Genomic DNA, 26,870 nt, shown 5'->3' with positions numbered 1-26,870 from the left:
GTATGTTGCATTGAAATGAATTGATAGCTGTGTGACCCTGGGCAAGTCACTTAACCCTCATTGCCCCACAAAAAACAAACAAATAAATAGATAGATAAATTGAACTGGAGAAGACAGAGAAGGAGGTCCCCCAACTATTAGACCCCTTCCTTGTACTTAACCACTTCACATTTATTTGTATATATTCCCTTTATATTTATTCTATATGTACTTCTATATGTTCTTGTTGTCCTCCCCCATTAGAATGGAAGCTCTTTGAGAGCCTGAATTGATTCATTCATTGCTTTTGTATGTCCAGCATCTGACAGTGCCTGCCAGATATGTGTGGATTGATTAATTGAAGCTGAGAGCATCAAAGATCAATTTCCTGACAATCTCTACTTCTTGAAGCAGACTCAGAAGACATCCAGTCCAATGAAACCCAAGCACAAATTCTCTGTGCAACATTGCTGGCAAATGGTCTTTCATATCCTACTTCTGGAGTAGGGGAACCCACCAGTTCCTGAAGAAGTTTATTCTGCAGGGGATTGGCTCTGAGTTTTGAAAAGTTCTTCATGCAATCTTCCTACTTGCAACTCCCACTCGAGGAGGAAAATTCAGAGAACAAAGTTGAGAGAGGGCATTCTGAGTGGCAATAAAGTTCCGTGCCAGTGACATCTACACTGACACCTGAGGCTTCTGGGTCCAACTCCCACTAGAAACATCACAGGAATTGAGACTGTGTCACTCTAAGGACCTGACCCTCTGTCTCTCCAACATATATGCATGTAAGTCTTCTGCCTGACATGCCCTCCCTCCTTGGCCACAGGTACATACACACACATACACCATCAATGGACTACTCCATGCCCTGTGGACCTATAATGTGCCAGAGAGATGGAGGGGACCATGGGAAGGGCAGGAGAGGGAAAGTACAGGAACAAAGTGAATGGGGGAGACAAGGGATGGGGCAGAAAGAGATGGGGAGGGAGGAGAGTAAGGATAGGTTTGAAGAATGAAAGGATAGGGATGGAATAGGGAAGGGGATGGAGATGGGAAGGGAGAAAGCAGAGGAGGGAGATTTATTGGGATGGGGAGGAAGAGAGAAGGGCCAATGGAATTGGGATGGAGTAGGAGAATGCTCCAGATGTGGTAGAACAGGGCAAAGCCTACCAATCCCTATGGAGAATGGGCCCATGAGCATACACAAGAACCCTTAAACAGAACAGCTTCTGAGCCTGTCTCCCTTTATCTATCATCATAGGGTATGTTAGAGACAGCTAATTAACACAGCTAACACTGTGTTAGCACAGTGGATAGAACTCTGGACTTAGAGTCAGGAAGTCCTGAGTTCAAATGCAGCCTCAGACACTTACTATCTGTGTGGTCCTAAGCAAGTCACTTAACCTTCTGTTTGCCTCAGTTTTCTCAACTATAAAATAGGGATAATATGAGCTATTTGTCCAAAAGTGCTCAGAATGAGGCAACTAGGTAATGCAATGGATAAAACACCATCCCTGGAGTCAGGAGGACCTGAGTTCAAATCCAGCCTCAAACACTTGACACTTACTAGCTGCGTGACCCTGGGCAAGTCACTTAACCCTCATTGCCCCGCAAAAAAAAAATGCTTAGCATAGTACTTGGCACATAGTAGGCACTACATAAATGTGGGTTTTTTCCCCTCCCCTTCCCAGAATAGAGGAGCAGACACAGGAGCCAGGGGTTGGTGCTTTAATGGAATAGCATAAGAAAGCTAGGATTGGGGGCTGGAACTGGGACTGGGGCTGGGCTAGGATGACCAAGATACCTAGGTCGCCTAGCTATTCTCAGGCTTAGGCTTAGGCTCAGGCTGGGGCTTCCTCATCATGAAGGAATAGGCGCAGCACATGGAGTTGTCTTTGCAGAAGTGGAGGAAAACTTCCTTCCGGGTGCAGAAGGTTCTGCAGGTCCCAGCACCTTTCCAGCACTGTCGTAACTCACAGTTCACTGTCAAGGAAGGAGAATGACTGTGCTAACTTGGTCCTCAATCCTTTCAGAGCCTAGCTGGCTGAGGCAAGCAGCGAGTTGTGTACCAAGTAACCATCTACTCCCCAAATGCTTGCAAAGTGCAAAACCAGGTAAGTAACTGAAGATGGAAGAATGTCCCAAAATCTCCCACCCTGGACCCCTCAGAACTAACCTAAGGTGAGAGATTCAACAGGGATGGGAAGAGGGAAAGAAATGAAGAAAAGGGAGAGAAATGAGTTCCCATCACTGGGACCAGCTAAGGAGAAATTGGCTACTATCTATCTAACAAATGGTATAGAGGTGAAAACTACACTAGGTGAAATGTTAGACTAGATGTCCTCTCAAAAGATTTTTAACAAAGTAGATACTTGGGGCAGCTAGATGGCGCAGTGGATAGAGCACCGGCCCTGGAGTCCTCCCTCTCTCTCCTGCTTACATGTCTTTGCATTGGCCATCCCCCGTTCCAGGATTGCACTCCCTCCTCATAGAAATCCTCACTTCCTTCAAGATTTAGCTGAAGCACCACCTGCTCCCTCTGCTGCTAGTGACTCTTCTCCCAAAAGGATGCATTTATTCCATATATACTTCTATATGTAATATTGTCTCCTCTAACAGACTGTAAGCTCCTCGAGTGAAGGGACTTGCATTTTTTTTTTGGTTTTGTGCCTGACACATAGTAGGTGCCTCAGACACTTAACACTTAACTAGCTGTGTGACCCTGGGCAAGTCACTTAACCCCAATTGCCTCACTAAAAATAAAAAACAAAACAAAAAAACAAAGTAGACACTTAAATGTTGAATTGAATTGAATTGATATCAGTCACTGAAATAATAATTATAAAGAATCGGGAAAGTTCTATCTCTTTCTTTATCAGTGACTTGCTATGTGAACTTCAGAAAATCACTTGTCCTCTTACTGGGCTTGGTATGATCTTGGGATGATCTGGTACTCAATATTCCAGATAAGAAGAGGCTTTGAAAAGTATGCCATGTTTGGGGGATTTTCTTTTGCACTGCCCCTATACTGACTTTTTGCTTTGAATAGGAACCTGACTGCACCCATTAAGATGAAGGTTTGAGGCTGAGCTCCCTCCCCACAAACAGAGTCACAGCATGTCACAGCTAGAAGGAACTTTGGAAGACAGAACACAGAATATTAGAACACAGAATAAAGAATGCTAGAATGGGGGCAGCTAGGTGGCGCAGTGGATAGAGCACCGGCCCTGGAGTCAGGAGGACCTGAGTTTAAATCCAACCTCAGACACTTGACACTTACTAGCTGTGTGACCCTGGGCAAGTCACTTAGCCCCAATTGCCTCACCAAAAAAAAAAAAAGAATGCTAGAATGTAGAGTACTAACACCCGAGATGGTTTTTGTCTCTCTTTTCCTCCCTCTCTCTCCTGCTTACATGTCTTTGCATTGGCCATCCCCCGTGCCAGGATTGCACTCCCTCCTCATAGAAATCCTCACTTCCTTCAAGATTTAGCTGAAGCACCACCTGCTCCCTCTGCTGCTAGTGACTCTTCTCCCAAAAGGATGCATCTATTCCATATATACTTCTATATGTAATATTGTCTCCTCTAACAGACTGTAAGCTCCTTGAGGGAAGGGACTTGCATTTTTTTTGGTTTTGTGCCTGACACATAGTAGGTGCTTAATAAATATTGATTTTGTATCTCTAGCATCTAGCATATAGGTTGCATGTAGCCAGCAATTAATAAATGTTTGTACAATAACTTGTGGTAGGCAGCTAAATTACTCAGTGAATAAAGCACTGGACCTGGAGTCAGGAAGACCTGAGTTTAATTTCAGATTTAGACACTTACTAGCTGTGTGGTCCTGGGCAAGTCACTTAACCTCTGTGCCTTAATCTGTTAGAGAGGGAAATGGCAAACCATTCCAGTATCTTTACCAAGAAAATCCCATGGACAGTATTGGAGTGCTGTGATCCACTGGGTCATGAAGAATCAAACACAATTGAACAACACAGGCACTTTACAAATATTATCTAAGTGGGACAGTGGATAGAGCACTGGGCTAGGAAGCAAGAAAATTCTTCCTAAGTTCAAATCTGACCTCAGACACTTATTGGCCCTGTGACACCAGGCAAGTCACTTACCCTTGTTTGCCTTCATTTTTCATCTGTAAGCTCATTTTTACATTTACTTCTAAAAGTAAATGGCCAGAAGAAGAAGAAGTAAATGGCAGCAGTGGATAGAGCACAGGCCCTGGAGTCAGGAGGACCTGAGTTCAAATCCGGCCTCAGACACTTAACACTTAACTAGCTGTGTGACCCTGGGCAAGTCACTTAACCTCAACTGCCTCACCAAAAAAAAAAGAAAGAAAGAAAGAAAAGAAAAAGAGAAGTAAATGGCAGGGGCAGCTAGGTGGTGCAGTGGATAAAGCACCAGCCCTGGATTCAGAAGGACCTGAATTCAAATCCAGCCTCAGACACTTGACACTTACTAGCTATGTGACCCTGGGCAAGTCACTTAACCCTCATTGCCCTGCAAAAAAAAAGAAGAAGTAAATGGCAAACCACTCTACTGGTTGCCAAGAAAACCCCAAATGGGGTCACAGAGAGTTGGACACAACTGAAAAATGATTGAATAACAACCACAAACAAGTACCATGTTAAAATATAGAATATTAGAGTTGGAAGGGACCTTAAGACATACAATGTTAGAGCCGGGAGGCCTTTTGAACATGGAACATAGAATGATAGGAGTTAGAAGTATGACAGTATGTTGGAAGAAAAAACATTAGAAGCTAAAACTTAAAATATCAGAATTGGAAGGGACATGAAAATATAGATCATGGAATGTTAGGATGTGAAACCCAGAATATGAACTATAGGAAGCTAGAAGATAGGACATACAAATCAGAGGACATACATGTCAGAGCTTGAAGGGCCTCAGATTAGGAGCACAGAATACAAAACACAGAAGGGGGTGGCTATATAATATCCTACTAGAAAGGGTATCAGAGCTGAAAAGGACCTTAAAATAGAATATAGAGGAGTAAAGTTAGGAAAAACTTAGAGATCATCTAATCCAACCCCTTACAGAAAAGGAAAAGGATGAGAAAGGAAAAGTGCCTTGCCCTGGTGAGAGAGCTAGCTAGCTGTTGGTAGCACAGTGGCTAGAGTCCTAGCCCTGGAGTCAGAAAAACTCATCTTTCTGAGTTCAAATCCAGCCTCAGACACTTCTAGCTGTGTGATCCTGGGCAAGTCACTTAATCTCTGTCTGCCTCCGTTTCTTCATCTGTACTATGTGGATAAAACTTCACAGGGTTGTCGTGAGGATCAAATGAGATAATATTTGTCAAAAGCACTCAGCACAAGGTCTGGGACAGAGTAGGCACAATATAAATGCTTATTGACTTTCCAGCACAATCAGGACTAGAATTCAAGTTTACTGACTCCCAGGCTAATCTGTCTACCTATCAAAATTTCCTGTGATTCCATTAGTGCAGCTGGGTCCCTACTCCCATGGAAGTTCAATTCTATCTGTTATTATCTCATCGACAGAATATTGTCCCTTTCTTCCTCCCCATTCTAGAGAGCTCCAAGTTACCTGGGGGGCCCAAGGCCAGAAGCAGGACAATGACGAAGCCCAGAAGAAGGCGCTTCATGGCTGAAGGTCCCCCCAGGAAGAGTGGCAGCAGGACTGATGAGGGACAGAATGTCCTATGTGGGTGACAGCTCCCTCCTTTATTGCCTTTGCATATGGGGCTGGGCCAGAGGCAATGAAGCAGAGAAGAGGCACATGGCCCCAGTCCAGAGCAATGACATGAGACAGGGTAGAGGGAGCAGAATGCAAATAAGCAGGCCCAGACCTGTCCTGGATGATCATAGGATCATAAATTTAGATGTCATCTAATCCAGTGCCTGCATTTTACAGGTAAGGAAACTGAGGCCCAAAAAGGTGAAGGGTTTTTTTTTTTCAAGGTCACACAAGAAAATACATTCTACATTACTGCTGAACACAGGACCAGGCCTGGCTTGTATGTGATGCTCCTAAGAATCCTAAGTTCTTAAGCTCCCTCACCTTCTGTAATTCTGATCCTACTTTTGGGGAGGGGGCAAGGCAATGGGGGTTAAGTGACTTGCCCAGGGTCACACAACTGGTGTCAAGTGTCTGAGGCAGGATTTGAACTCAGGTCCTCCTGACTCCAGGATTGATGCTTTATCCACTGCACCCCCTAAGTGCTCCCAATCCCATTTCTGCCATTTGTTAGCTATGTGACTGAAGGGCAAGGCTTTTATAACCTCTCAGAATTTCACTTCCTTCTAAAACGAGAAGATTGAACTAGATGATCCCTAGAGCCCCTTCCAGCTCTATTATTCTGTTGTCCTATGTCCTTTCCAGATCTGATGTGCTGAGTCTATGGTCCATCTATGGATAATAATAATAATAATAAATAACATTTATATAGCTCTTTCTATGTGCCAGGCACTCTGCTAAGCAGTTTATATTCATTATCTCATTTGATGCGTACAAGCCTGAAAGGTAGGTGTTATTATCCCCATTTTATAGTTGAGGAAATTGAATCAGAGAGGTTGAGTGACTTGCCCAGAGTCACACAGCCACTAAGTATCGGAGGCCAGATTTGAACTCATCTTTCTGGCTCCAGGCTCAGCACTGTATCCACTGAAGCACCTAGCTGCCCTCAGTTCAATTACGGAGAGAGGTAGAAGAGTAGCACCTTAAGGAAAACAAAGGATACAGAAAGTTCTCACTGCAAAATTTTGTACAGAATGGTCATGTGGACCTCACCTTTCCAGGCCTGGTTAGAGGCAGAAATCAGTTTCATTCTGAAACAGTTATACTTCTATGTCCAGGTCCTTTCCAGTTCTGAAATCCTTTGTTCTAAGCTCCCTTCCAGTTCTGGCCAGCTAAGCTTTTTTCCCCATTCTAAGATTCTTGCTTCAAGAGGTTGCTTTGAGGACCCTTCCTAACTCCCTTCAAAGAGAACCAAGAAGAAGCAGATTCACAGCAGCCTGAGCTACTTCCAACTTCAGCCCAAGTTATCCTGCTCCTCCCCCAGTCTCATTCACGTCTTTGCCTAGCATGGCTCAATTTGAACTGGCCCAACACCACAACACACTCCATATGACCTGGTCAGGGCCCTAATGCCAAGCCAATTCTCTATTCATACAGCTACCTCTTTAATTCAGCACTTCTTGCCTGGATTTTTTTTTTTTTTTTTAGTGAGGCAATTGGGATTAAGCAACTTGCCCAGGGTCGCGCAGCTAGTGAGTGTTAAGTGTCTGAGGCCGGATTTGAACTCAGGTACTCCTGACTCCAGGGCCGGTGCTCTATCCACTGCACCACCTAGCTGCCCCTCTTGCCTGGATTATTGCAATGTTCTCTTTATTTCTCCACCTGCCTTCAATCCCTGCCCTCACCAGTTCAATCTTTACACAGATGCCTAATTCCTAAAACACAAGTCTCACCATGTCAGTCCCCTGCCCAAGAAATTCTGGTGACTCATTACTGTAATACAAACTCCTCCGATTGGCCTAGAAAGCCTTCCACAGTATGATTCTAACCCTGTCTTTAAAATAAAAATATTTTTTACTACAAATCCAATAAACATGAACATTTTAATGTGCCTGGAACAGAAAGTATATATGAAACTGTGAATTCCCATTAATGTGGTGTTTTTCTAATTTAACAGAATAGCAACAAAACTACCTTCATTATCTGTGACCACTTCTGAACTGCTTTACCTCTCTTCTTTGTATTTTTTGTTTGTTTGTTTTTGTGGGGCAATGGGGGTTAAGTGACTTGCCCAGGGTCACACAGCTAGTAAGTGTCAAGTGTCTGAGGTTGGATTTAAACTCAAGTCCTCCTGACTCCAGGGCCAGTGCTCTATCTACTGTGCCACCTGGCTGCCCCCTCTTCTTTGTATTTTTAAATGTTTCATTGAGGTTCTTTTCTTCCTTTTTTTGCATCACCCCCCCAAAATAAATTTTGAAACTTTCCTTTGTAGCCAATAAGGATAGTCAAGCAAAACAAATCACTATGTTGGTTATGTTGTATACCTATACTTCCAGTGCCTCACTCCTCTGCCAAGAGTCAAGAAGCAGGTTTCTTCACCGGTCCTCTGAAGTCAGAGTTCTGAAGCCTTCCAAAGTTGTTATCCTTTCTATTACTTGGTAATCATGCCAGTTGTTCTGGTTCTACACACTTCTCCCTTCATTGGCCTATACGAGGCTCTAAATCTAAGTCATATTCATCATTTCTCATGGCACAAAAATATTCCATTACATTCATGTGCCATGGTTTGTTCAGCTCTTCCCCAGGGCACCAGTTCATGGGTACCAGTTTTTTGCCACTGCAAAAAGAACTGCTGTAAATGTTTTTACATGTATGGATCCTTTCCTTCTGTCTTTGACCTCTTCGAGAGTATAAGACAAGGAGGGTTATTTAGGGTTCAATGGTTGGGACAGTTGAGTGACTTTTTGGAAAAGGTTCCACTTTGTTTTCTAAATGTACAACCTGTCTTTCCAGCTTGACCTTATATGACTCCCCCTCAGACACTCTATATTCCAATTAGGTTGACATTGTTCTCTGTACTCAACAATCTACCTCCCACCTCATTGCACAAATGAGCTCTTTCCCCAATGTTTAAAAATTATTCTTCAGGGGCAGCTAGGTGGCGAAGTGGATAGAGCACTGGCCCTGGAGTCAAGAGGACCTGAGTTCAAATTCAGCCTCAAACACTTAACACTTACTATCTGTGTGACCCTAGGCAAGTCACTTAACCCCAATTGCCTCACCAAAAAAAAAAAAAAATTATTCTTCAGCCTCGCCTCTGCCTATTGGAATTCTGAGGTCTCTTCAAGGACCAGAGGTTCAAGAGCAACTTCCTCCAAGACCCTTTCCTGATACCTCAGTTGTTAGTGCTTTCCCCCACCTCTCGGCTCCCCTTCCTGAAATTTATTTTGTATATATTTTATATGAATTTATCTGTGTACATATAGCTTCATCCTAATAAAATACCAGCTCAGAGCGGTCCCGGAGCCCCGCAGTTGCCGCCTGGGAGTTTCTCTTGCTTTATCTCTGGTCCCCCATGGCCTCGCAGAACCGCGACCGGGCTGCTGCCAGCGCCGCCGCAGTGTCGGGTAAGGGGGCCGAGCCTGGGGCGGGCGCGGCCCGCGGATCCGTGGGCAAGAGGTTACAGCAGGAATTAATGACTCTAATGATGTCTGGAGACAAAGGAATTTCTGCCTTCCCAGAGTCTGACACTCTCTTCAAATGGGTTGGGACCATCCATGGGGCTGCTGGGACAGTATATGAAGACCTGAGGTACAAGCTCTCCCTGGAGTTCCCCAGTGGCTACCCATATAATGCTCCCACTGTGAAATTTGTCACACATTGTTACCATCCTAATGTGGATACCCAAGGCAATATCTGTTTGGACATCCTCAAGGACAAGTGGTCAGCTCTGTATGATGTCAGGACCATTCTACTATCTATCCAGAGCCTGCTGGGAGAACCCAACATTGACAGCCCATTGAACACACATGCCGCTGAACTTTGGACAAACCCCACAGCCTTTAAAAATTACCTGCTGGAAACCTACATGAAGCAGGTGACTAGCCAGGAGCCCTGACCCCAGCTGCCCAGCCTATCTTCCCTTCATCTTGTTTGTATGTGTATGTATGTGCGTACATCTTTTCCCCTTCCTCATAACCTGTCTTTTCTCTTCTGTACAGGACTGTATCATACTGTTTTCCTTTTTTCTCAAACTCTAGTCCAGCCCTCAACATTAATGTATAAATAAATTTGTTTTTGTTTTTTAAAAAAAGCTAAAAAAATAAAAAATAAAATACCAGCTCTTTGAGGATTAGAATGATTTTCTTTTTCTTTTTTTCAATCTGTTTTCCAGCACCTGGCACAACACCTAGCACATAATAAATGCTCATTGAATGAATGAATAAGATGATCACTAAGATCATTTTATTTCAATAAGATATCTCCAAGAAACTTTCCGGTTCCCACATTCTTTAAACAGGATGAAATTGCCCATGGTTATACAGCGAGTTATTGGCAATGCTTAAAACCCAAGTCTCCTTCCATTTCTGGCATTCTGTGACTATTTCTACTCCATTACTTACCCAGTTGGCTGTGCATAGGCAAGTCCATTTCTCTCTCTCTGTTCCAGTTTCCTCAATTACACCATGGGGGTAATCATACTTGTATTGTCTTTTCTAGGCCTCAGCTTCTTTTTCTATAATACGGTTGGAAGCAGTGAGGTATATCAGAAAGAGCACAGCACTGGAAATCCGTTCTTCAAAGTGAAGGAGCAGCTTCTCAGCAATGCAATGATCCAAGACAATTCCAAAAGACTCATAATGGAAAATGCTCTCCACATTCAGAAAAAGAACTATGGAGTCTGAATGCATAGCAAAGTATACTATTTTCACTTTATTTGTTGCTGGGGGGTTTTGTGTTGTTTTTTTCTTTCTTGAAGTTTTTCCCTTTTGTTCTGATTCTTCTTTCACAACATGACTAACACGAAAATGTGTTTAACATGATTGTACATAGATAACCTATATCAGATTGCTTGCTGTCTTGGGAAAGGGGAAGAGGAAGGAGAAAGAGAGAAAATTTTGGAACTCAAAATCTTACAAAAATGAATGTTGAGAACTACCTTTACATGTAATTGGGAAAATACTATTAAGGGGGGGGGGGGAAGAAAGTAACTAAGATATCCAAATAAAATTGAAGAAGAGGAAAAAAAACAAAGCGAATGAACAGTGTGGTGTTTAATGTTGAACTACTGTAGATGCCCTCTCCTTTTGCCATTCCCTCTCTGCACACTTTGGGGGTGGAGGGAGGATGGAACCCATAAGAAGTTCCTTCTCCCTCCTAAGAAGGAGAGGTGGGAATCATTGGTATAATGGAGCCAGAAGACCCCTGCTCATCCCAGGTCATCAGAGGTAAGTATCTGTTCCCAACATCTTTGTGCTTCAGCAGACGATCCCCACCCTCTATTCACCCTCCCAGGGCCAGGCCTCACCTACCACCTTTGAAAAGGGGGACAGACAGTTTCATCTACTCATGGACCCATAAAGGTGAAGAAGAGAGCCAGTCAGTTGGGTGGGTAGGGGATATGTCAGACCTTGCAGTCTTATGCAAGCTATATCTGGCCCCTGGAACAGGTATTGAGCAACTGGGTGATGTCTTCATGCCCAGAGACCCCTTAGCCTCATCAACCCCTTCTGCAGAGAGGGGCCAACCGGGAAAGTGCACTGGAGTTCCAAGTCCCTTAGTGCTATCTCAAGACAGAGTATGCCAGTTTCCTTCAGCTGCCTCCAAATATGCAAATTCCGGGTCTAGGAGTCGGGGCAGCTGGACCACAGAGCTTTACAAGACCCATTGAGTCATCACAGGTTTCTACCTTTCCTGGTGAGGAGGAAAAGACGATGAGAGTACCAGGGGCCAGGGCTGGACGCCCCAGGAGAAAGCCGAAAGGAAGAACAGATACAGTTTTGCTCACTTGACAATTTTGCGTTTGGCTTTAGAGCTAAGAACTGCTAAGTGGGCTGGGCGGCAGAGTAGGACCCCTGGCCTGGTGGTCCCCTGGACCTCCCTGCCTGGGAGGGCTGAGGCCAGCGCTCTGGGCGGGGCCGGGGGAGGGCTCCAGCGGTGGCGGCTCCTCCCCACCTCGGGCTGGGGCAGTGGGGCTGCTGGGCTGCTCACGGCAGGCGGGGGAGAACGGCGGGCTGGTAATCGACTATACGGACCGTGGCAGTGGCTCGGGGGGTGCCCCAGAGGAGGAGCGGAGCCCCAGCCCCCCCAGCGCCGGGGTACGAGCGCCAGCTGGCGCAGGGCCGGGATAGGGTGGGCGCCGGGGAGAAGTTGGGGAAAGTTTCGTCAGAGTTGGCCTGAGCACCCCCAGTCCTGCCCAGCATACATACAGTTGGAGGCTCCCGGCCTTGGGCAGAGCGGGGCGCAGAGAGATGGAACGGAGGTGGGATTTTGGAGCCCCTAGGGTTGGGGGACCCCAATTCCTTCAGAGTCAGGGAGGATCCCAGAGCCTCTAAGGTTTGGGGGTGGGGAGAGCTGCAGTTCTTAGAGCTGGGTTTTGGAAGTGGGGTGGATCCTCAAGCCCTCGGATAGAAAAGGTTGCTCCGTGCCCTGAGTTTCCCGTAGAATAGAGCTGGTGCTAGGGACCACCTGGCCCTGCTCCCATCGCAGGCTGGCACAAACGAGCCCTCTGGGGAATGTCTTCTCAACTCCCAGCATCTGAGTTGGCCGAAGACCGACTCCCTCCCCTCTCCAACAGCTGGAGGCCGCCCCATGGGTCACCCCGAAGCCTAGCCAGCTGCTCCTGAATATTTTACGCGGGCAGCGGGTCGGGGACGCCGTTCCCATGACACTTCCCGTCTCCTGTTACCTGCCCACTCGCCGACCCCTCCTCCCTGCCACTTGCTTCCCTACCCCCCCTTTCCTTCTCTCCTACAGAGATTCAGAACTTGGGCCCAAGCCCCCACCGGGTCTAAAGCCTCTTCCTTAACCTCCAAGAGACTCAATGAATTAGGACCTCTTCTCCACAGCTTGGCTTCTGAAAAGTGGCCCCTCACACTCCAAACCACCCTCCACCCCCACCCCAGTGCAGCAAAGGTCTGAGAACCACTAACGACTTCCCACTCCCAAGCTGGGCCAAGGGTCAGGGGTCTTTCTCCATCTTTTGTTTATATTTGGACCAAACAGAAGGGAGAGCTGTGAGAAGGCTGTTTGTGTAATGACTTGAATCTGTGCTCTTCCTTCCACAAAAACCTCCTTGTGTGAGGCACCCACAGGTTATGGTTCTGTGTGTATGAAAGTAATCATTAATGTGTATGTGTCCACGTGTGCAGAATTCCATATGTGTGTGTCCTTTCTAACTACATGGGTATAAGTATATCTATTGGCCTGTGTGAATGTGTGCACATGGTGCGCTGTATGTGGTTCTTGGCCTCTGTGTGATTGCTCTTACTGTACAATTAAGAAATGTCAGTGATAAATAATGTATGTATTCTCTGGGTCTGCAACATGAAGAGACCCCTAACCCGATGCCAAGTCTCCCCCCCCCCCCCGCATTGGAACAAAATGGACCAAAAAGGAGAGCCAGTGATCTCTTTGTCCAGCCTTTTATTCACAGGAAACATGTCGCCTGTTCTCTCCAAGATGACACTGAACACCCAGCAGGACCCCCAGACGGTCCTGAGAAGGCGAGCCAGCACCCCACTGTCCCTAGTGCCAAAGCCTAGGTCAGGACTTTTGGCCCCCAAGTCCTCCAAGAGATCGAACCACCCCCAGCTCTGCCAGTCATCCTCTCTCAATCCCCCACCTCGACCCCCCTCACCTGCCCTGGACAACTGGTCCTCTGACTCCAGCGACTCTGCTGATTCCTTATACCGGGTGGTGCTACTTGGAGACCCCAGGGTAGGAAAGACCAGCCTGGCAAACCTTTTTGCTGGTATACAGGATCGAGACCTTCAGGAGCATCAGGGAGGTAAGAATGGAATCTCTGGGGATAAGGAGAGGGGGTGAGATTAGTACAAGTTTTAAGTTTGAATAGTTTAAAACTTTACACAAAGACTTCTGGAACACCTTGTGTTTGTATACAAGAAAGTTGGTTTGGAATACATGCTGATCACAAAATCACCAGTTGGAATTGGTAAATTGCAGAGGTCTCTAGTCCAGCTCAGATCTGAATAGTAATTCCCTCCACAACTTCCCTGACTGTCCCTGATCAATTTGTCATCCAGGCTCAGCCTCAAAGAGTTCCAGTGGTAGGGAGCTCACTACTCCAAGGGACAAATCATTTTACTTTGAGACAGCTCTGAATGTTAGGAAGCCTTTCCTTCCCCTAAGTGGAAATCTGCCTCTCACCCAGTTTCTAGTACTGTCCTGTGAACTCAGAACCTGCACTGTTCTACAAAACAAGCCCAATAAATATTTGGAGACAGTAGTCATTTCTCCTCAAGCCTTCTCTTCTCCAGGTTAAATATTACCAATTCCTTCAACCAGTGGCCGCCAGTTCTCTCACCATCTTGGTCATTGTCCTCTGGACACACTCTGGCTTATCAACATTTTTCCTAAAATGTGGCATTCAGACTTCAACACATGAGTCCAGGAGTGTTCTGACTAGAGAAGAGAACAGCAGAAACTTCACCTTTCATTCAGGACCCTCTCTCTTAGTGTAGCCCAAGGTCACAGCTGGTTTGGCATGCTATTGATTCTTGACAAGCATACAAGTCCTCTAAAACCTCTGAACCTTTTTCACACAAACTAATCTCCCAAACTAGATTTGGGCAGTTGGTTTTCTGAATCTATTTGCAGACTACATTTTTCCCTGTTCAATTTAATCTTATTAGATTTAGCCCATCATTCCAGCCTGTTGACATCTTTTGGGGAAAAAAGAAAAAAGAAAAAAAAAAGACATCTTTTGGGAGCCTGACTTTTGTCCCACTTGTTAGCTATACTTCTGAGCTTTATGCCATCTGCAAATTTGCAATTTTTTTTTTTTAGGCTAGAGGTTAGGTGACTTGACCACACAGCTGGTAAGCATCTGAAGCCAGATTTGAACTCAGGTCCTCCTGTCTCCAGGACCAGTGCTCTATCCACTACCCCACTATCTGCAAATTTGAAAGGTGTACTGTCTATGCTTTCCTTCAAATCATTAATAACTGTGCTGTTCAGCCTGAGACCAAAGACAGATCCCTGTTGTATTCTGCCAGAGACCTTCCTCTAGGCAGACATGGTCTATTCTTTGGGTCCAGTTCTAAACCCACCAAACTATATTGTCATCTATTCCATATCTCATTTACTTGTCCAGAGGGATAGCATAGGAGAAACATTGTCAAATCCACTTTATATAATAATTAGATAGATAGATTCACATGTAATTTTGTTATTATTCAATCATTTGCACTTGTATCCAATTCTTCATGACCCCATTTAGGGTTTTCTTGGTAGAGATATTGGAGCAGTTTGCCATTTACTTTTTTGTGTGTGTGTGTGTGAGGCAATTGGGGTTAAGTGACTTGCCCAGGGTCACACAGCTAGTAAGTGTCAAGTGTCTGAGGTCAGATTTGAACTCAGGTCCTCCTGAATCCAGGGCCTGTGCTTTATCCACTGCACCACCTAGCTGCCCCAGCAACATTTACTTTTACAGCTCATTTTACAGCTGAAGAAATTGAGTCAAACAGAGTTAAGTGACTTGCCCAGGGTCATACAGGAAGTGTGTGGGGTCATATTTGAACTCAGGAAAATGAGTTTTCCTGACTCTAGGCCAGACACTCTATCCACTGCACCACCTAGCTACACATATAATAGGTGGGGGATTAATAAGCTTGCATATGATAAGTGATGTAATAAATCAATATTAATAAAAAGGGAGTCACCCAAGTGTACTCCACAATGCTACAGTCTCCAGGCCAAGGAAAAGTTTTGTCTTAGCCCAGCAAGGAGCAAACAGAGTAGGGTGCCCCTTCACATTCCTCCTTCAGTCCAACTGAACCAACATTTTATTAAGTGGGACAGTGTAGTGTAATGGGAGAAGCTCTTGGACTTGGTGCCAGGCAAGTTGGCACACACTTTTAATCCCTGCTGCTAGGGAAGCCAAGGCTGGTGGATCACCTGAACTCAGAAATTCTGGGCCATAGGGGGCTGAGCCAATTAGGTGTCCAATCTAAGCAACTCTAGTGTGGTAAGCTGCCTGGGAACAGGGAGCCACCAGGCTCCCTGAGGAGGGGCAAATCAGTCCAGGTTGGAAACAGCAGATCAAAGTTCCTGTGCCAATCAGTACTGGGATCAGGTACTTGAGTGGCCAGTGCACATCCAGCCTGGGCAGGATACGGAGACCCAATCTCTCCCCCCCCCCAAAAAAAAGACCTAGATTTAAGACCCAGCCCTGCTGCATAGTAGATATGTGATCTTGAGCAAGTCACTTCTCTTCTCTCTGCCTCAGTTTTCCTAACTGTAAAATGGGGGATTTGAACTAGATGATCATTAGTCTAATGCTCTGATTATGATACATATGATAAGTTCACTTGGGAGAAGTGGAATTACCATTGGACCATAGTCCCTGATCCATCCCGCACATGTGGACATTGAAACCATGTTCAAGGACCTCCATATCCCACAACCCATTGGCAGCTAAACTGGGATCCAACAAACCCAGGCATTCGGGTGTTTTCTCTGAAGGAAAGCTAGCAAGTCGTACAATCAACAGAGAAGGCTAAGGGATCCATAGTCCATACCAGGGACATGAGTGCCCCAGGCAGTTTCATGACTAGCACACCTGTACCCTATAAGTGATCAGGAGGATAAATCTAAGAATTGGCAGTCTGTTGGGAGTCAGTAACCAGAGGACCTCAGGTAGGACCGAATTCTCTAGCCCTTGCCCTCACTCAAAGGGAAAGAAACTTGAACTGGGAGGTGGGAGACCCAGTTTTGAGTCCTAACTCTGCTATGGACTTAAAATCTGACCTTGGACAAGTCTTTTCCCTTCTCTGTGCCTCCGTTTCCCCATCTATAAATTGAGAGGGTTGAACTAAATGTTTTCCAAGATGCTTAGAAAATATCTTCTTTTAATTATTCAATTTCAGCCACAGAACCTGAGAGTTTCCATCTCTCCCTCTGAGTTCAGCATCACTCTACCCCTAAGTCCCACTAAGCCCAGCCTGTCCCCTCTATTGCAGAGGACGTGTATGAGAGGACCCTGTCTGTGGATGGAGAGGACATGACACTGCTGGTTATGGATACCTGGGAGTCAGAGAAGCGGGTATGCAGCAGGGGACAAGGAAGGCATGGGCAGCCCTATGGGAAGCCTCCTGGGAATTCTAGAAGCCTGGGAGCTCCGAACCTCAGCAGAGCAGACAGAGAGGTCCCTAGATGTCTGCATACTCAAAATGGAACTGCCAGAGAATTATTTAACATTTGTTGGACATTAGAACATAGAATGTCTGAGCTGGAAGTAACCTTGGAGACCATCTAGTTGAACCCCCCTCCTTTTACAGGGGCAAAAACCGAGGCCAAGAGAATGGAAGTGACTTGCCCAAGGTCATACAGTGAGTCCATGATAGACCCCAAATCTGAACCCAGGTCTCTTTGCTTCTGAGCTGAGGTTTTCCCCAGTGCACCATAAGCCCCTTGAGAATATCCATCCCGTCCCTTTTTTCCCAAGAGAATGAGCATCCTCATCCTTCACCTGGGAGGGCCAGGAGGACTCAGAGATGACTGCACTCTCTTCCCCTGCAGGAAGAGAAGAATTGGCACCGTGATTACTGCCTACGAGTAGGCAGCGCCTATGCAATCGTGTACTCCATCACAGACCGAAGCAGCTTTGAGAGTGCCTCTGAGCTGCGCATCGAGCTTCGAAGGGCCCGACAAGCAGACAATATTCCTATCATCCTGGTGGGGAATAAAGCAGACCTGGTGCGCTGTCGGGAAGTATCTGTGGAAGGTGAGGGGAAGGGCCTATCTATCTGGTCTGTCCTGCTCCTCTACAATTTCCCCTTCCATCCTTTCTCCTGCTACCACCCTGGAGACCCTGGGACCCTGGGACTGACTGAAGCTAGGCTGAAGTGAAACTGTCCCACTGTCAGAGCTGTAACTAAGGTGGGGCAGTTAGGGACTTGCCTATGACCAACAACAACAACAACAAAAAGTCTGTGGGATGTCAGGCACTCTCCTTCCAGGTGACTGTAACCCCAACAGCAGCCTTATAGTATCCTAGAGAATGGTGTTGCAGAATATCTGTCCTCCATAGGCCCTTGTGTCCAAGTTTCTCTCCACCTCACACCCCTAACTGAAGTTATCTTTAAAAATATATCCTGGTGGGATAGCTAGGTGGCGCAGTGGATAGAGCACCGGTCCTGGAGTCAGGAGTACCTGAGTTCAAATCTGGCCTCAGACACAACATTTACTAGCTGTATTTTGGGGCAGCTAGGCAGCACAGTGGATAGAGCACTGGCCCTGGATTCAGGAGTACCTGAGTTCAAATCCGACCTCAGACATGTAACACTTACCAGCTGTGTGACCCTGGGCATGTCACTTAACTCCAATTGCCTCACCCCCCCCCAAAAAAAAGTATATCCAGGGGCACTTTTTCTTCTGCTTGCCCTCTAGGAATGTTTTGTGAAATTTTCCCTGGGCACCAAAATTGCTGATTATGGATCTGCCTACTATTCTCCCCTCCTTCCCTGCCCTTCTTCCCTTCTTTCTTACCTTCATGGGACTCTCTCCACTCCTATTTTCTCTGTTCCTCTCTGTAACCACTTCTTTCTTCTTCTCCCTCTTTTCTCTCTGTTCCCCTACTCCATCTTCTCATCTGGACACTGCCTCCTCTTTCCTTTTGCTTTCCCCCATACTCATCTGCCTTTTCTCTTTTCCTTTATGTTGCTCTGTTTCTTCTCCTCTTTCAACTCCTACCCTCATGTCTCTTCTCTCCTCTAACCGCCTCCACCATCCCTTTTCCTCTTCCCCTTCTCCTTTTCTGCCTTTTCCCATTCTCCCCTTTTTTCTCCCTCTCCTTGCCTCTTCTCTCATCTCCACCTCCTCTTTGGTCCCCTTCCTTCCCCTCTAGAGGGTCGGGCTTGTGCTATGGTATTCGACTGCAAGTTCATTGAGACTTCAGCAGCCCTGCAGCACAACGTAACCGAGCTCTTTGAGGGCATCGTGCGCCAGATCCGCCTTCGTCAACTGGGCCGGGAGGCAGGTGGCCCCCGTCTTCCAGACCCTGGCCCCAAGAGCCTCAGCCAGAGGGCCCGACGGTTCCTGGCCCGTCTGGCCACACGAAACAACAGGAAGCTAGCACTGAAGGCCCGATCCAAATCCTGCCATGACTTGTCTGTGCTCTGACAGTAGGCTCTACCTCACTGGGCTCCAAGAACATAAAAGGGAGAAGGGAAGCACCATCTAGCCTGGGACCAGCCCCAGAGGTTCCCCTAACCACCACCTCCTCCAAATAGTCATCTCCCTGCTGCACTGAACCAAATATCTTCTCCAGGTATCATTGGCGTGACCAGCCATAACGACTCCGAATTGGGAGGAGAGGGATTCCCAGGCCTGCAGAGGAAGAGGCAGATTGGAGGGGGGGCACCCTGTGTCCAGGGGGGTGGGCCTAGAATCACTGTCCAATCCCATCAGGCACCTCCCCCTTCACACCCACAAATAAGGAGGCCAATGTGGTCTGGGTAGTCCCAGGGAACAGAGTATTGGCACCCCAGCTGTGCCTGTGAATCGGTATGGAGAGTGCCAACATTGGACAAGGGATCCAAGTCCCAGCCCTGAGCCCCCCAGGGGCTCACAGTGAGGGAGAAGGCTACTGGGTGGACAGCCCAGGTGGTGACAAATAGGGCCAATGAAACCATCCTTTTTGTGGGGAGAAACTCCCTAGCTGGAGATGGGATGGGCAGACATGGAGGGATGCCACCACCTAAACTTTTTTGTACTATCTGTCTCAACACCAAGCTACCCAGCCAATGATGGCCCCAGGAGCTCCTGCAATAAACTAGACCTGAGAGATACCCCATCCATCAGTTGCTATGTCTGCTCAGAGTTCCACTTTCCCTTCTCTAAATCAGGACAGGATTTGAGAGAGAGAAACAAGTTAAGGACTCACTTGTCTCCCTCCTAAGCTTGACTCCATCAACAGTGCTCCCCTAACTATACCTCTGGTTGGCCCAGGATACTCAAATTCATTTATTTGGACAAAAAGAATATATAGCATTATATCTATGTTTAGCTCAAACTAGGGGAGATGAAGAAAATGTAACATGCCAAATCCTGTCCTAGGGAGTCCTGACCTACCCTGGGTATAGTTTCATTTCAGTAACCTATTTCACAGATCAGAAAAATTCAAGAGCTTGTTAGAGCTGGAAGAAACCTCAGAGTATAGATTATTAGAAAAAGAAGGGGCCTTAGAAAGCAGGATATCTGAGTTGGAATTATCCTACAGGGGAAGACAACTGAAACTTGGAAAAGGGAAGGACTTGTCCAAGGTCACATGGCAGTTGTGTGGCAGAGCCTAGAACACACATCTCCTAGGACCATGCTTTTTCCATTATATTATGCTGCCTATCTCTCAACCTGAAAGGAAGGTGCTAGGGTTTCCCTCCCTGACACAGCCCCAGATGTGGAGAAGATTGGAAGCAGCCCAACATCTGGCTGGTGGGGGTTGGGGAGGGGAGGAAAGGACTAGGCTCTGAGCCAGGATCCAGCTGGCTTGCTCCGGTCAGGTCAGGAGTTTCCAGTTAGAAGGCAGTTGAGAGGCCTCAATGAAATATCTGTTTCTTGTTGGAGTAGGGGGAGAAGAGTTTGTGATATTGTTTGGGTACTGGCTGTAATCCTGTCCACAGGGCAAGATTCCTCACTCCCCCATATTTACACACACACACACACACACACACACACACACCTTCTAAACCCATCCTATATACCTTCAGCATAAGTACCTTTCCTGCCCCTGAAATGGCACAAGGATCCTGGCAGCTACATCAGACACCAAGAGCCCTTGGATGGTACCCATTTTTTTCTCTCATCCCCTCCTCACACATACACAGTAGAAGACTTGATGAGGATCTTCCAACACAGAATGTTTATGACAGAAGGGTCCTTAGAACAGAGGATGTCACTTTGAGGGAAACTTGAACTGTATCATGTCAATAATAGAAGGGTCCTTAGAGCATAGGCTGTGTGCTGGAATATACCTCAGAACACAGAACATTAGTGATAGAAGGAACCTTAGAATATAGACCATTAATAAGAGTTCTTAGAACATAAACTGTCAAAGAGAAAAGAGTCTTCTCAGCTGGAAGGAACCTTAGAACATTAGTGATCGATTTTCAGTACATAGAGTATCACCTAGGTTGCACAGTGGATAAAGTGTGACACAATCAGGAAGACCTGAGTTCAGATATTGTCTCTCATACTAGCTGTGTGATCATCTTCTATCAAATGGGAATAATAGCACTTACATCCTAGAGTTGTGAGGATCAAATGAATGAACAGATGTAAAATGCTTTGAAAAACTTAAAAGTCTCATAAAATTCTGGAAGGGAACGGAGAATATAGAATGTTAGTAATTTAAAAGATCCTTAGAATGTAGACGGTTAGTGAAAGAAGGGTGCTTAGAACAAAGACCCTTAGTGAAAGAAGGTTGCTTAGAACATAGACCCTTAGTGAAAGAAGGGTGCTTAGAACATAGACTGTTAGTGAAAGAAGAGTGCTTGGAACACAGAAGGGACCTCATTACATAGTGTCAGAGCTAGAAGCAAGCGCATTCAAGGACAACATATAGAATATAAGGGCCAGATGAGATTTTAGGACACTGACCACAGGACCTTTAGAACAGAGAACCATTGTCCACCTTCCCTGCCCCTCCTCCTTCCTGGCCCCTGGCTGGCCCATCCAGGCAGCCTGAGTTAATAGGGCCAGGAGCCTGACTGAGCCTGCAGCCAGATGGGTGGATCCCAGCTGTAATTGTGGAAAGTTGGCAGGAGGCAGCCAGCAGCAGCGGGGAGAATGGAAAGAATGATATCAAACCCAGAAAAATGTAACCCAGATAATAAGCTGAGCAGACCCTGCCTGAGATGAAGGAAGGAATGATGAGCCAGCCCACTGGCGACCAAAAGGGTTGAAAGCAAAGGAGCTTTTGAAGCTGGTCAGCCTATCCCCCGAATCTCCAATAAGGGGAAGGCTGGGCAGGCAGCTTTTGAAGGGATCACTCACTTGGAAAGCATGCCCCAGCCTACCTACTCCTAGGGTAAGATGTGAAAGTCTCCCTCATCCACTGGGAAGTACCAGCTGAACCCTGCTCCAGGAAGGCAGGGGCCAGCAACTTCCGCTGAGCCCTGACCCTTCTCTGAGGGGATTTCTGGGTTCTTTAAAAGGTTCAAATCCCAGATAAGCCAGGAGAATATCCCCTCTGTCATCACAGCCACTAGCCCCTGTCTAGCTTCTGAAGGCTCCAGACCTCTTCCACTAATTTGTCATATGTGAGGCCAAGAATCCTTCCCTTAATCCCTCTGAGACAGTCTCTTTTGAAACCAAACTTCATTAGAGAATTATAAGGGAAAGGGACATTAAGAGGGTACAAGGTTTACGATGGCTTAGAGATCTTTTGATTAACCCTCTCTAAGCCTAACTCTACCAGAGATTCACTGTCTTTAGGCAAGGGTCTTCCCCTCTCTGGAACTCAGTTTCCTCATCTTCAAAATTATAGGGCTGAACTATGTGGTGCAGCAGGTAGACTGCCAGGCCTGGAATCAGGAAGATCCATGTTCAAATCCAGCCTCAGACACTTACTAGCTGTATGACCCTGGGCAAGTCACATAACCCTGTTTGCCTCAGTTTCCTCATCTGTAAAATGAGCTGAAGAGGAAATGGCAAACCACTCCAATATCTTTGCCAAGAAAACTCCACATGGGGTCACAAAAGAGTCTGACAAGACTCAAAAGCCTCTTCCATTCTGTGTTCTAACACTTTGTGTTTAATGCCCTGACAGTGTACGATCTAAGGTCCCTTCCAATTCTAACACTTTGTGATCTGAGCTTCAGCACAGAGAGGTGACTCGAATGTTTTAAAAGGGCTAGAGGGGAGGGAGAGACATTGAGACCTCAATCCCCAGAGAGGGCAGAATGAACAGAGCACTAGGACATACCCACTAGCCTTCCCATCCTCCACCAAGGTGACACCCTAATTCCTGCAGTAAAGCCAGTCAGTGAAATATCTAGTAAGCACCTACTATGTGCCAGGCACTGTGTAGATAGTCCCTGTCCTCAAGAAGAGGTATAAGCAGGGGCAGCTAGGTGGCGCAGTGGATAAAGCACCAGCCCTGGATTCAGGAGGACCTGAGTTCAAATGTGGCCTCAGACACTTGACACTTACTACCTGTGGGACCCTGGGCAAGTCCCTTAACCCTCATTGCCCCTGCAAAAAATAAATTAATTAAATAAAAATAAAAACAAGAAGAGGTATAAGCAGTGACATCCCTACTTAACTGGTGTTGAGGAAAGTACTTTGTAAACCTTAAAATGCTCCATAAGTAGGTGTTAGTGGCAGTAGAAGCGCTCTAAGCTTCCTAGTTTTGTGACTAATCATTTGACAAGTCACCTGATGTGAAGCTGAGCTTCCTCTTTCATAAAATGGACAGCTCGATCCTTACAATACAGACCTCCAGGAGTAGAGAAACAGACTTCATAAACCTCCAAGGGCTAGAGAAACATGATTTGTTATTACAATAATAATTGTTGTGCTGGTTATAATCATTATTATTATATCATTCCTACCAATGCTAAGCTCCCCAGTATGGCCTTGTCCTGGTTTTCTCCCTAACTGCCTGCACGCAGAAGAAATTTTCCATCTGATCCTGCTGAAAACTGAGCTCTCTTCCCTTTGGTGTCCAGCCGAAGAGTTGTGGCCACCAAGCTCAACCATAGGGAGACACTGACACCCTGCCCACCACCCATCCCCAATGATAGCAGCTCCTATTTCTCTAGGGTTCCTTGCTTGCACAGGACAGAACATGGCCACCTATACCCTAAGATTCAAGGAGCTAAAAAAGCCACACAACTGTCAAATCTCTTGCCACTTTGGCCCTGTCCAGGTGTCTCCAAGTCTCTCCCTTTGGGTTAGAGCTTTGAAGGCCTCTATGGGAGTGGGAGTAAGGGGGGGCTCATCAGATACTGTCTAGAATTTTGGCTCCAGTTCTGGCTACCACATTTTCTCAGGAACATTGATGATAACAATGATGACAACAAATCCCATTTCTACACAGCACTTTACTATTTACAAAGTATTTTCTTCACAACAAACCTGTAAAGGAGAAAGGACAAGTGTTATGAACCCCATTTCATTTTGCAGATGGGAAAACTCAGCTTTTTGTAAGTGTTAGAACCAGATGTCCAATCCAATTCTCCTGACTCTTCCAGAAAGGGTGAGCATAGTGCAGAAGAATGAGCCCTGGAATTAAAATTCAGGAGGCCTTGAGTTTCAGTCCCAACCTTGCCATTGACTAGCTGTGTGACTTTGGGTGAGTCACTTCATCTCCCCAGCTTCTGTCTCTTCAGTTTATAAAATGAAGGCTTGAATTAGCTCATCTACACTGGATCCCTCTCTACTCCAACAACTTATGTTTCTATAAGGCATTCCCACCTCTCTGAGGCTCAGTTTTCTGTCATGTAAAATGAAAATATTAACACTTGCACAACCTAATATACAAGGCTGTTGTAAGGAAAACGTTTCTGCGAGTTTAAAGTGCTATAGGAATATAATCTGGGACAGTAGCAGCTCAGCAGTGGTGATAGTCGTAGCAGTGGTCATTATTTTTACTCCATCATACTACCAGAACCTAGAGCATGGGGCCGGGGGGGGGGGGGGGGGGGGGGGGGGGGGGGGGGGGGGGGGGCCGGGGAGGGCTACTGGAATGAGGAAACAAACCAAGGGCGGAAAAGAGGGACACCCAACAAAGGAGCAGTATAAGGGAAGAGGCTTCTACCCCGTGGGGTTCCAAGGTTTGCCCCTGAGGACTTAAGCAAACTCAGAAGGTCCCATTCTGCATTCAGCCTAAGGGCAGGACTTTCCATCCTGAAGGGATGAGAACTGTTATGGAAAAAGTGATAAATCTCTGGACAGACCAATGTCTCCCCAGGGCCCCTCACACGCCCCAGGGCCTGTCTCACTCCTTGCTACTGGGGAGGGTTTGCACGTCCTCAGCAGAGTTTCTATCCTAGTCCCTCAAGGATTTGGAGACTTGGACCAATCAGTCAGCCAGCCCCACCCTGAACTTCCCAGAATAGGGAGGGTGGGCCACCAGAGAGCCTTGAAAATGGCAAATGCTCTTAAACCCTCTTCTAAAATATCTCATTCTTTCCACTTCACCAGGACACTTTTATTACTGGTCCAGCCCTGGCCTCTCCCCCAACCCCATTGACCCTAGAGCAGTATAAGTCCCAGGCTATCTGTAGTCCAGGGGACAGGGTCGGAGATCATAATGGAACCAAGCAAGAGAAGGGCAAGCAAGCAAGAAAAATGTATCTCCTATCTAATCGTCCTGGGAAGAGCTGACAGGAAGCCAGCTGCCCAGAATGGAAAGTTTGCTGCCTTGAGGGAGGGGGCCAAGGCTGGAGAATCTGTTGATTGAGAAGGGGAATGGGGCTAGGGGACAGAGGAGGGAGCAGCAGATAAAAGGTAGTTTTGTACCAGTTGAGCCCTGGACCTCCAGGGAGTTTGTGGAGGGAAACACAGGTCCACTGAGTTGGCCTTTCTGTAGGAAGACACACCCTCCTTGCCTAGCCCTCTGCTCCCCTCTTCCCCCACCCTTCCCCCTCTCTCCAGCTCTCCTGATGCTCTTTCCACTTGTCTGGGCATCGTCAGCTCCTGGATCAGAGGAGTTGGCAGCCTCTGAAAGTAAGCATGAGCCAGATTTGAGGTGGGAAGACACGCAGTGCCTGAGAATCTCCTAGCATAGGGCTGGACACCTAAGAAAGATGAAAAGAACAGCAGACTTCATTGGGAGACCCAGGTTTGAATAAAGTCTTTGTCATTAACTAGCAGAGTGGGGTGGGGCTACTCTACCACTTTGGACAAGGAGTGCCACCTGTTTTAGCTTCAATGTCCACATCTCTATGCTGAGGTAATAATCCGAGGATCAAATTTGAAATGAAGTGTATTGTCAATATAAAATACTACAAAAGGCCATAAGACTTTAAAACTGAAATAAACGTCAACTCTCAGTAGTCACTCCAGAAAGACAGTTAATGTTCAGTTCCAATTACACATTTAAACAAGAGGACTCCAGGATCCCTTGAGAGTTATTGGATCTGCCTCGTTCGCAATAACTTGGATTTTGCCTATATTTTCCCACGCTCCCTATGAAATGACATTGGGAGGAAATGATTACTAATAACTGATTAATGAGTGGGGGCAGGGGTAGAGGCCAGGGTTTTTTCCCTTTCTATTTCCTCATTCTAAGCTCAGTCCTTGTGAATGATGGTGGACAATGAGATTGGTTTAATATTCTCCTCAATTCTTTTTTTTTCCCTGGGGTCACACAGCTAGTGTCAAGTGTCGGGGGCCAGATTTGAACTCAGGTCCTCCTGATTCCAGGGCCGGTGCTCTATCGACTGTGCCACCTAGCTGCCCCCTCTCCTCAATCTTTGATGGTGGATGATGAGATTGGGTTAACATTCTCCTCAATCTTTGGGCAGGACCCCACCCAATTGGGAAAGCTGAATTCTGATTAAAGGGTAAAAACCATCTTATCTAGGTGAATTCCAGCCCATTTTCAACTACAGAAGTGGTCTGGATAGAGGATAGATCCTTTTGGTTAGAATGCTAGAATGATCTGGGTGTAGAGATGAGTCTCTTTGTCCAAGAGTGACTTGATCAGAGTCACATTCCCCCCAGCCCATCATTAGAATAAATCCACCTCTCATTATAATATTCATTCTCTCATTAATTGTTAGGCAGAGTCGATTTCTTCCTGTGGAGAACACCTTTTCTTCAAGGGTATTTAAACATTCAGCAGGGGCCCCCAAGGTTGATCTTTGGTTTATGAGAGAAAATCACTAACCTCAATCTATTAATTATTTGCTAGGCATAATCAATAAATTAATTATTACTCAGAAACTATGTCTTTCAGACTTTTCATTCCTTACAACATTGAATAGCTGTGTGAGCTTGGGTAAGTCACTTTCCTCTCTAGGCCTCAGTATCCTTAGCCAAATAATGAAAGGCGTAGCAATGAGAGCTATGGACTACAAAAAAAGCAGCATGGGGGAAAATCTTTTCCTTTCTTTGTTTCTTTTTCTTTCCTTCTTCCTTTCTTTCTTTCTGTGTGTTGGGGGCAAGAGAAAGATCAAAGAAAGAACAGA

At 46.2% G+C, this 26,870-nt stretch overlaps 3 protein-coding genes across 9 annotated transcripts; 2 read left to right on the top strand and 1 right to left on the bottom strand.

The window, feature by feature from the left end:
• Window positions 1-1,795: 1,795 nt before the first annotated feature.
• Window positions 1,796-5,620, bottom strand: DEFB124 (defensin beta 124). Its single transcript, XM_043980801.1, has 2 exons — window positions 5,563-5,620; window positions 1,796-1,965 (listed from the first exon to the last, which is right to left on the bottom strand). Exons 1-2 carry the CDS (start codon window positions 5,618-5,620, stop codon window positions 1,796-1,798), a joined length of 228 nt encoding a protein of 75 aa, XP_043836736.1.
• A 3,447-nt stretch (window positions 5,621-9,067) lies between these two features.
• On the top strand, window positions 9,068-9,610 carry LOC122743639 (ubiquitin-conjugating enzyme E2 C-like). 3 transcript variants are annotated; one of them, XM_043988726.1, is made up of 2 exons: window positions 9,068-9,199; window positions 9,287-9,610. In XM_043988726.1, the coding sequence occupies exons 1-2, from the start codon at window positions 9,068-9,070 to the stop codon at window positions 9,608-9,610; spliced, it is 456 nt and encodes a 151-aa protein (XP_043844661.1). The 3 variants fall into 3 exon arrangements, with proteins under 3 accessions (XP_043844661.1, XP_043844660.1, XP_043844659.1); XM_043988725.1 differs by having other exon boundaries at window positions 9,068-9,364; window positions 9,428-9,610; XM_043988724.1 differs by having other exon boundaries at window positions 9,068-9,610.
• Window positions 9,611-11,706: 2,096 nt separating this feature from the next.
• Window positions 11,707-26,557, top strand: REM1 (RRAD and GEM like GTPase 1). Of its 5 annotated transcripts, XM_043986553.1 has the most exons (6): window positions 11,729-11,810; window positions 12,469-12,627; window positions 13,174-13,501; window positions 16,695-16,777; window positions 17,254-17,458; window positions 18,581-19,512. In XM_043986553.1, the coding sequence occupies exons 3-6, from the start codon at window positions 13,174-13,176 to the stop codon at window positions 18,853-18,855; spliced, it is 891 nt and encodes a 296-aa protein (XP_043842488.1). In that variant the 5' UTR covers window positions 11,729-11,810; window positions 12,469-12,627; the 3' UTR covers window positions 18,856-19,512. The 5 variants fall into 5 exon arrangements, with proteins under 5 accessions (XP_043842486.1, XP_043842485.1, XP_043842484.1 ...); XM_043986551.1 differs by lacking the exon at window positions 12,469-12,627 and having other exon boundaries at window positions 11,707-11,810; XM_043986550.1 differs by lacking the exon at window positions 12,469-12,627 and having other exon boundaries at window positions 11,718-11,810; window positions 13,134-13,501.
• The last annotated feature ends 313 nt before the right edge of the window (window positions 26,558-26,870 follow it).

The sequence above is a fragment of the Dromiciops gliroides genome, chromosome 2 (assembly GCF_019393635.1).
Source record: "Dromiciops gliroides isolate mDroGli1 chromosome 2, mDroGli1.pri, whole genome shotgun sequence".
Taxonomy (NCBI): domain Eukaryota; kingdom Metazoa; phylum Chordata; class Mammalia; order Microbiotheria; family Microbiotheriidae; genus Dromiciops; species Dromiciops gliroides.
The sequence above is the reverse complement of the archived record's forward strand: the minus strand, read 5'-3'. Positions and strand labels throughout refer to the sequence as shown.